Source organism: Myotis daubentonii, chromosome 14 (genome assembly GCF_963259705.1).
Source record: "Myotis daubentonii chromosome 14, mMyoDau2.1, whole genome shotgun sequence".
NCBI lineage: Eukaryota > Metazoa > Chordata > Mammalia > Chiroptera > Vespertilionidae > Myotis > Myotis daubentonii.
The window spans coordinates 52160082-52170368 of NC_081853.1; the positions used below are offsets into that span (position 1 = coordinate 52160082).

General features: G+C 59.7%; 1 protein-coding gene across 4 annotated transcripts in view; it reads right to left on the minus strand.

Annotated features, from left to right (window-relative positions):
- The window catches only part of SCN5A (sodium voltage-gated channel alpha subunit 5), a 72652-nt gene extending 66939 nt beyond the window's left edge, over positions 1–5713 (minus strand). For all 4 annotated transcript variants that reach the window (XM_059664432.1, XM_059664430.1, XM_059664433.1 and 1 more), the window contains exons 1-2: positions 5412–5713; positions 2908–3026 (exon numbers count right to left, since the gene is read on the minus strand). In XM_059664432.1, the coding sequence (XP_059520415.1) occupies positions 2908–3026; positions 5412–5684 (392 nt within the window). In that variant the 5' untranslated portion in view covers positions 5685–5713. The remainder of the gene's footprint in view (positions 1–2907; positions 3027–5411) is intronic.
- Between the last annotated feature and the right edge of the window lie 4574 nt (positions 5714–10287).

The following is a 10287-nucleotide window of genomic DNA, read 5'->3' on the forward strand; positions in this document are numbered from 1 at the left end:
GAGGCCTCTGAATGTGACTGCGGCGGGATTGGGAGTTCAGTCCGTTCCTTTTATTTAATCCCGGCAGGAGCACATCTTGCAGCATGTTAGCAGAAACACACAGGGAGCCATAATTCAACATGCCCATATTTACCTGTGAGGCCCCTTCCCAGCATGCACTGCCAGCGTGGCGCACGGGGCACAGCTGAGCTGAATCAGCGTGCGCTCGCGAGCACGGCCGGGAGCGCCTGGGTTGTGGCCAGTGAGCGGGGGCTGCGTTCCCACCCCCTTCTCCGCCTGTCTCTGCCCCTCCTGCCCTTTCCAAAGGGCCTGGCACAGACCTCTGCACTGTGAGGACTTAGGCGTTGGAAGGGATAGTAAAGATGTAAGCCACTAGCTACGGGTACAGCATTTCCCTTTCGAAAGATGAAAAAGTTCTAGAGATTTGTTGCACAGCAACGTGCGTGAAGGTGACATCACTGTACCGTACACTTGCAAATGGGCAAGAAGGTACATCTTAGATGTCTTCTAACACAATACAAAATGTCAGCAGAGGGGAAGTTCCTAATTCGAAACATGACATCTGTGAGCATTAGAGATGCAGTGACTGCTCATGGGCAGGGCGTTTCTGCTTGGGGTGGTGACTTCCATGGTACGTGAATTATACCTTTATTTTTTTTTAATGCATGAAAAGGCCGTGGAGCCTAGGCCTCGCACTGGTGACTGAGGGCTGCAAAGGGCTGGGTGTTCCAGGTGAGGCGGAGGTGGCCCTCACAGACTGGCTTTTGGGAACAACTGCCCTACGACAGTATATTCAGGAATCCCTGGGACCTGCTAAAACGTTTGCAAGTTGGGCCTGAGATTTGGTAGTTCCTACAAGATCCCCATGATGCTGATGCCACTGGTGGGTGGACCACACTCTACATGGCAAGGCTCAGGGCACGGAGCTGCTCCCAAACCTCACAGATCTAGGCCCCTTCCTCATTGCCAGTGCCCCCTGAGCCCACTAAGGGGCGCCGTTGAGGACCTGCCATGGTTCCCCACCCCTCCCCAGGCAGTGGAGTGCCAAGGCAGCCGCTAGGAGCCCAGCACAGGGCCTCTCTCATACTGAGCCACTTCCCTGGGGCAGCTGTCCTGGGAGATAGGGGCTGGCTCAGAGCCCTCAGGGCTAGTCCTGCTGGGTGGTACCAGGACCTCCCAGCCTCAGAATCACTGTTCCATGGCCCCTCTAGCTAGGCTGGGACCTCCAGTGTCCCTACCGCTTCCCTGGCCCACCTCCTCCCCGGCCTCATCGGCCCCACCCCCACCCCGGGCTGTGCAGGGGCCCTGGGGCTGCTGTCACATCTCTGGGGCCTGCTGCCGCTGCCAGGCAGTGCTGGGTTGGTTAGATACCAGGAGTAGAAACCCCAGGGAGGCCACGCCCTCGCACTGAGGCCGCAGTCAGGCTCAGAGCAAGACAGGCGGCTGGTCTCTCCTCTCCGCTGCCCGCCCCACTGTTCTCGCCAGGCTGTGCCCACACACCTGCAGGGATGACAGCTATTCCTGTAGCTGTCTCATCGCTCTTAGGGGACGATAACATTCCCCAGGGGGGCAAGGACAGGGTCTTATTCAGCTTAATACCCTCAGGGTGCCCAGCAAAGTCCCGGGCATCTACAGGGCGCTTGGGACCAGTGGCAGAAGGGCCCACAATTAAACCTAGAACCACTCTCGCCTCACCAAGTAAGATGTAGCTGTGCATGGCAGGCTGCCCCCTGAATAAGGCCCCTTTCCACGGACGTGTCTGCCCACCCAGCTGATGCCGCTGCACAGCGTTAAGTGTAGGACTTCCCTGGCCTTACACGTGTCTCAGCCACCTCCTGAGAAAGGCAGGCGTGAGTGGGGGAGGGGAGCGAGAGGGCCTGCATGCAGAGAACAGATGCAACACTGAGCCCCTCCTGTTAACCCCTGGGGTGAGGATCGGCATGGGACCCCGGGGGAGCCATCCTCAGCCCAGCCCAGACAGGAAAACCCCAGAGCTGTCAGCAACGGTCTTGGTTACTTCGTCCCTCCCTGGGCAGCTGTCTTCCTGAGCCTCTTGCCCGCCCAGAGGTTCATGGGTGAGGTCTCTGCCTTTGGCCCTCCAGAGTGGGGAACTTAGAGGGACCTTCGGGGGCTCCATCCGGCCAGCCCACCACACCCACAACTAATCACACGGCCGAGCCCAGCAGCATGGACGCCCAGGACTCTGCGGCCAGCTCTGCCCTCTCGGAGGGCTGTCTGTGGGGCCCCTCTTCTGAAGTGGGGAGAACAGCCGTGCCTGGATGCTGGCACCCCGTCCCATGGGTGGTCTAAGACCAGTACATGTCCCCCATCCTCCACAGCTCTCCTGGGCGGCCGCGGCTTTTTTAGGCCGTGGTTTATATATATTACTGAACGCTAACCCGGGCTGTTTGAGATACTCCGAAACTGCAAACATTGTGTCAACACCTAATCAAAAAGCAAGCGCTGCCCCCCTCGGAAGATGCCCATGTGCTGAGGAGCCAGAGGCCTCTCTCTTGGGAAGTGGTTTCTCCTTGGCTGAGCCGGGGGGACCTGCTGGAGGTCCCTGCGAGTGGGTGGGGAGGTGCAGGGGGAGGGGACACCTGGGGACAGTACCAGAGCCAGGGGACACCGACAGGCCTCATTCCTTCTGGCACGCTCAGTAGCTTAGCTCCTAGGACATTTCTCCCCTGAAAAATCAGAGCAGGGTTCCCCAAACTTCCACGGGCCCAGGACTCCACTGGGACCGTGTTACAACACAGGTGCTGGCTGGCAGGTCTGGGCTGGGGTCGGAGACTGCATTTCCAACCGGCTCCTCCCGGCGGATGATCGGGCTGCTTGTTTGAGGACTTGGCCCTGCCCTGTCCACCCGCCACATGGGGCCCAGAGGGCATTGCCCGCAAAGGATATGAATGAACCAGGATCTTCACGGCCGCTCTCCGGATGGGGTGGAAGGGGCTGAGGACGTACAAGGCGTTGGTGGCACTGAACCGGAAGATGGTCTTGCCTTTATTCAGCACAATGAAGGTCTGTGGACAGAGAGCTGCTTTAGGTCGGGGTGGCAGCCCCTCGGCCCTGGTGGAGACAGGTTTGGGGGGCAGTATTGGCTTAAACCCTAGAGTCCTGGCTAAGGGGTGGGGTGGTAAGAAGAGCGGGCCTGAGGGAGGGGTGAGGGATCGGGGAGCAGCATATTCTGAAGGTCATTGGACTCTCGCTGGGACACCATGGCTGGGAGGAGGTGAGGTCAAGTTCAGGAGAATGTCAAGGGTGGGTGGGATTTCCTTTACGTTCAAAATGACCATCCCAACAGGAAGGGCTCTCCTGATCCTGGCTGAGCTGCTGTCACAGCCGCGGCCGGGGCCCAGCTGACGGTCCCTCCTTCCCTTCTCCCTTGGACCCCTCCCTGCCTGGTGTGGCTTCCCCACTGGACCACGGGGGAGTGAAGCCCGAGGGGTGAAGACCAGGGGTGGGGAAAGGGCAGACCCTAGCCCAGCAGAGCACAGTGTTCCCGTGACCCTGTCTCCCTTCCCGTGACCCTGTCTCCCAGAACCCAGGACAGATGTCAGCCCCATCCCGTGACACAGTGTCTCCCCTGGAGGGATTGTGAGCAGCCCAAGGTAGACCCTTCCCTAAGCTTCCAGAAGACACTGTCTACACAGCACGATGGAGCATAAGCACTGTGGCTGAGCCTCAGGCGCATCAAGTGGGTGTTTGGGCCAGCCCCCAAGGACAGCGGCCATGCCCCTGCCCAGCTGTACGGTGGCACGGCCGAGGCGGCACGGCGCTGGGCTCTCGCTTCTCTAAGGCGGCCGTTGCTGCTGAGACAAGGCTCTGTTTAATCTGGGTAGGGGGGCGAGTTGACCAGATATCTCAGGACCAAATGTGCTGCTATGGTGCCCGCCTTGCCCTCTGGGTTGTGGGCAGTGTGGTAGGGGTCAGAAAGGAGAGACAGCAGTTAGAGACCAGAATCATACCTGGGCCTCGGTTCAAGTATTCCGGGTCACAGGGACAGAAGAGAGTGTCCCTGACTCCTTCCAGGCCCAGCTGCCATCAGCCCCCGCCGCTCAGCTCAGCTCAGCCCGGCCGTTGGGTCCCCGTGCCACGACCGCTGCCTGTCCCAGCGAACTACGACCTAGCCACCCCTTTGAGTTGCCACGGTAGCCTTGACTTACCCCCACCCGAATTCTTACTTCCAGCTCTGACCAACCATGACCTAAGGCCACCCACCCTGACAAATCCCAACTTCCAGCCTAACTCTGACCCAAACTGTGGCCCCAGCCACCAACCGGAACCCCGCCTGAGTCACGTGAACCAGGGGAAGCAGGGCAGGTTCAAGGCCTCCCTGCCCACCTGTGCACACACACAGACGTGGCTTTCCCTTCACCCTCGCCCACTCACACCAGCTTTCATGCGTGGAGACAGTCTGGAGCCACACCCACCCTCAGCCCCTCAGTCTCCTAAATGCCATCTCACACAGTCAGGTGCCCGGTGACACAGACACATGGCGCTTACACCTGCCACGGACTTGCACTCGCCCTGGGAACACAGGTCCCGGCTGCGCTCACTGCTTCCTCCGCCCTGTGCTGACTGCAGCGCCGTGAGCAGCCACTGTCCACGGTCCCTGCCTTCTGGGGAAAGTTGTCCCCCAAGTTCAAACCCACTTTCCTCCAGCAGTGAGGGTGAAGTGAGGGTGGCGAGGCTGGGGACCAGGCCTCTGCAGGAGCCCTGCGTGCCCGGGGTCTGGCCAGGTGCAGGGCTGGGCATTCAGTCCTGAGAGGTGAGGTCAGGGCAGGGCGGGGACTCCGACGGGGAGCTCACCTTCTGGATAGAAATCTATACGAGGCGGGAGCCTGACTCACCCTGTCCAGTGGGTAAAAGCCACCTCCTCTCCCTACACGGAGGAGGGACAACGGCAAGACAAGCCCCTCCCCACCCGCTCAGACTTCCCACCGGCCAGCTTGGTCCCACTGCCAGCCAAGGCCCAGTGGGTCGTCCGAGGCTGCCCACCGTCCCCAGTGGGGAGCGGGGATGCTGTGCTCTGGGGCCCAAACTCAACTCAGGTCAGGACTCAGGGCCCGCCTCCAGCTCACACACACCATGGGGATGGGGCGCAGAGCTCCGCAGGTGAAGGCTAACCCCAGACAATTCCCCAAGCAGGGACTCCACCGGGCAGCAAGACTGTCACTGTGGCTGCCCTCTCTCTCCTCCTAACACCAAACAATCCCGGGCTGCATATGTCTGGCCTTTCATTCGGGAACTCCAAAAGGAAGGTGATTGGAATATAGATCACTGATGACTCACTCCCCCAGCACCCAGAGGAGCCCGCCCCAAAGAGCCCAGTGTGACGCCCTGTCCCTGTCCCTAACTGCCGTGGGGAAGCGTGGGTGGGGTTTGGGGGGGGGGGCGACAGTCACCTTTTGGGTGCTATAGAAGGGGTCCAAGTCCTCCAGGGGCTCCCCGAGGAGTTCTCGGGGCGGGTTGCCGTAGAGATCCGGCAGCTTTTTCGAGGCCTGCAGGTCCAGCTGGGGTTGGAGAGCCTCCTCCTCGGGCAGCCCGTCCCGGCTCTCCTGCAGGGTGGCCGAGCCGCGGGCTTGCTTCTCCGCCAGGCGCTTCTCGATGGCCGCCAGGGACTCCCGGGTGAACCTGTGGAAGCTGCTGGGGCCCCGAGGTGCCAGGACGTCTGCCATCTTCTCATCCTGCTGCTGGGGCCCAGGCTGTCCTCGGCCGCCTGTGGGGAAGCCGGAAGACACAGATGCCAGGCCTGACGCCACGCCCAGGGCCAGAGGGCAGGGTGGTGGACCTGCGGGGGGGGGGGGGGGGCGGCTGTGCTGGCAGAGGGAAGGGCACGGTGTGCAAAGATGCTGCCAGACCAGGCCCGGCCTCCCCGCGGGCACACCTGGTGGACGCTGGCCTGGGTAAGCCCGGGGCCCTCCAGGCTGCGGGTGTGCACAGGACAGTCACTCCTCACACCCCAAAGAGCACGTCTGAGTGCAAGTGGGCAAGAGTGATGGCGCCATCGAAGCTCCTCTTTCTGCCTCGCTCAGCACAGAGGAAACTCCGGCACCTGTTGGCTCCTTCTCCAAGCGCACTTTTAAAATGTTTTCAAAAATATATTTTTATCGATTTCAGAGAGGAAGGGAGGGAGAGAGAGAAATATCAATGAAAGAGAATCATTGATTGGCTGCTTCACACATGCCCCATACTAGGGATCGAGCCCGCAACCTGGGCACGTAACCTGGTTCATAGGTCGATGTTCACCCACCGAGCCACCACGGCTGGGCCCAAGTGCACTTTGAGACACTTCCCACAACTGTGTGACACACGGTGGACCGAGAGGGACACCCCAGGGGGGCAGGGGCAGGCCTGCCCTCTCTTTATCTCAGATCTCCAGCAGGGCTGGTCCTGAACCAATGAATGATGGACTGAGTGATAAAAAGAACACATCGGTGAGGGGCCAGGGCATTAGAAGGTCCCAGTGCAGCCCCCTCTCAAGCCTGTCCCTTCCACAGGAAACCCTGGGGCCCTGGGAGGGTCATCAGACGCCTCCTGGACCGAAGCCCACACTCTGGGCTTCTTTTCCAGCCAGGGCGGTGGGTCGCAGAGTGGGGGACACTCTGTCTGGGCTCCCCACGCCACCACGGGCCTGCCTGGGGGAGGGGGCCCAGACTTCACGTGAGGCCTGGAGGTGCCAACATCTGGCAACAGGCGGGGGCGTCTGTGTCTGCCAAGAGACCCAGGCAAATCCTGTGTTGGCTTCTGGGAACAGCTGGATAACACGTTTGGAGGTGTCATCCAGATGTTGGCACCCGGGGGCACGCAGCTGCTGAGGAGCCCTGCTGAGAAGATTGCCATGAAATCCCTACAGTGAGGCATCCTGGCAAAGACGGGAAACGCTGACGGAGCACCTCAGGCGCCTCAGGCCTCCGCTAGACACCCCCTCCCCCTCCCGCCCCCCATTCTGAACAAAGGAGGGCTGATCCCAAGTGACAACAGAACCGGAAAACGGTGGCCACTCATCCGCTAGGTCGTGCAGCCGGCCGGGAGAATGTGGCCCCTGGTGCCCTCAAATGATCCAGGACCTGGTGTGAACACGCTCTGCCCATGACACAGCGACCAAGGAATGCGCTCCCGACTGTCCCACCAAAACAGGATGTGGCCGGCACAGCTCCTGACGGGGACACGGCCGGGAAGCGGTGTCGCTAATTACATCAGCCCCGGGAATGGCCAGCACCGGCTCCGAGGGCAGGGTGGACACCTGTTGGAGATCGCTGCCAGGGCAGAATCCCTCTCTGTCACCCAAGGGCCAGCGTGGCCCTGATCTTACTCCCGCGAAACCTGTCACCGGGGACCCCACACGCAGCCCTCCAAGGCGCCCAGCCCCAAGTGCCGTGGATCGCTGTGAGTCGGGCACCCGGCCAGGTGGCAGGTAAACAGCGAGCAGACACCACACAGGCAGGCCTCGCCAGGGCGCCTCCGCTCCCCGCGAAGCGCAGACCGGAGTGTGTGCGGCCGGTGGCGGAGGGCCTGGAGGTCCCGGGACCTCTGCTTTGCAACCACCCTCTCCCCCAGCCCCCTGTCATCCAAGTCAAGTTAGAGAAGCCTCCTGGTTAAGATGGCAGGTGAGGAGGCAGGTTCCCATGGATGAGAGCATGGATCTGTCTACCTTCCGCCTTTGAACACAACGGGCACGACCTCGTCCCTGAACGGGAATGGCGCGCTCTTTTCTCAGTTTGTGGAAACCGGGGTCACAGTAATAACCACCTTTGCGCTGTTCTTCGGTGCTTGAGTTATCGAAGGCGATCACGTACTATTTTTAGGAGAACAATAAAGTCAGTATTCTTTTTACTAAAACAAAACAACAACAACAACAAAGCCCGCCTGGAGGCAAGGCAGTCCTCGCCACCGTGAGCCACCGCTAGACCCGTAAATTGGGAAACCTCCTCTTTGCCTCACTGTATCCATCTGTGTCCACACGCCTGCAACGGATCTGGAGAGACGCATATGTCATGGACCTGCAGAGGCTGACCGGTACACACCGGGGTGTGTGTGTGTGTGTGTGTGTGTGTGTGTGTGTGTGTGTACGTGCGCGCAAGCTCACACCTGCATGGACGTCTGTTCTAGTGAAGGTGGTTTTGTTGTTCTTTTTAATCCCCACTCAAGGATGTTTTCTTAATTGATTTTATTTAGAGAGAGAGAGAGAGAGAGGCAGAGCGAGAGAGAAGAGAAACACCGACCGCTTCCTGAACGTGCCCTGACCAGGGATCGAACCTGCAATGTAGGCATGTGCCCTGACCAGGAATTGACCTGTGACCTTTTTGGTGTCCGGGATGACTCTCCAATTAACTGAGCTGCCCGGCCAGGGCAGGAAAGATGTTCTTAAAATTTGTATTGCAATCAACTATTCCTGCAGATTGGTGAATGGATCCTACGTGTACAGGTGGGTGAATGTCCCAACCGAACAACTTGGTAACTAGCGTCCAGGTCAAGAAATAAATTGCTCCCAGCCCTTCAGACAGGTTCCCCTCCCATTACTAACTAACTACCCTCCCTCACCAAGGGTAACCCTTATTCTGACTGCTAACAGCATAGATTAGCTTTGCTTCTCCGTGTAGTTTACTGTAGTTTACGAGCTCCTAACAGACCCCTCACAGGGATGGGGAAAGAATGAAAGAATTGGGGGGGGGGGGGCAGGGGCGGCGGGCGGGGCAGAGTGCATCTCACTCTCATTAACCTCTTCCTGAAATTTAGCGTTTCCTCCCCTTATGAATGCAGGTAGCAAAATGGAAGTGCTTAGCAGTACCCACGGCCACTAGACACTGAGGCTAAGTCCCTGTCCCAGCACAGGCACAACAGGTATCGTCTATGCTCGTCGATACGTCAAGATTACAATACCCACCGACCCGCTGCTACAGCGCACTGTTCGATACATTAGTAAAGAGGCCCTGAGTGTGGGGCCCTGGGTCTCAGGAAGGGCCCTTGGGGTTGAGTGGCTTCTGAAACCAGATTCCAGACCAGCCGTGGGCAAACTACGGCCCGCGGGCCGGATCCGGCCGGTTTGAAATGAATAAAACTATTGAAAAAAAGACCGTACCGTTTTATGTAATGATGTTTACTTTGAATTTATATTAGTTCACACAAACACTCCATCCATGCTTTTGTTCCGGCCCTCTGGTCCAGTTTAAGGACCCGTTGTGGCCCTCGAGTCAAAAAGTTTGCCCACCCCTGTTCCAGACCAAGGCCCCTGCTCCCCAGCAGCCAGGCAGCCTCGGGTTCCAAAGTAAACCAGCGGGAGTGTCCTTTGTCCCTGGGCCCCCGCAGGCGGCTCACTGTAGGCGGGCGGGATCCATTCTCTCCCTTGTTCCTGCACCTGGCTCTGGCCCTGCCCTTCCTCCAGCAGCTCAGGGCCCACGCCCTGCTGTGGCTGAGCCTGGCTGAGCCCTGGCTGAGCGGTTTCCGGTGATGCCAGGGCAACGAAGGTCGGAGGTGGTCTGAGGGCGCTCCAGGCTCAGGCACAGCCAGTCAGGTCCCCCGCTCTCCGGGGAGGACCAAGTTCCGGCTGGGGAAGACCAGGGGCCTCTCTTGCTCCAACATGCGGGGGAGCGTGGATCTGATTTGATCCAAAGCCCACAGCTACTCTGGTCAATACCAGCCTCCATGATACTCTTCTCTCTCCCGGGACAGCTTCTCCCAGCTCCCCCTGCTCCTGGGCCAGTCTTCCCTGCTCTGGGGACACCCCCTCACCCCCACACTCCATCCTGTCCCAAGTTCTTCAGCTTCTGGCTAGCGAGAACACCTCTCCCTAAGTTCTGCCGGCTCCCAAGAATCAATAGGAGCAAACTGAGTGAACTCTCCTTTCAGACTGCTACCTACATGCTCCCTCTGCCCTCCCGCCCTGGCCCCTCCCCGAGCACCTCCCACCACTCCCCAGCTCAGACATCCCCAAGCTCTTCCCCTGCCCTGTGTGACAGTACCCCGGTACCCCAACTCCTCTGGGCCCCTTCTCTGACTGCCCACCCACACTGACCTCCCTCCTCCGGGCCGGGAGGCTGAGCCCCGCCTGCAGCCCTTGACCCCTTCCTGGTCCCCACTGTCCTGACAGTTGTCGGGTGAGTCTGGCCTCCCCAAACAGCCGGACAGCCTGTGCTGTGGACAGGGCTGGCGCGCCTCTGAGTCACTGAGGATGGGTGGGTTAGTCACCTCCAGGCAGAGATGCTAGGGGAGCAGAATGCTGACTATTCACACCCGAAAATGGACTCCCCTATACTGTCTCCTCTTGGTCACCACCTGGAC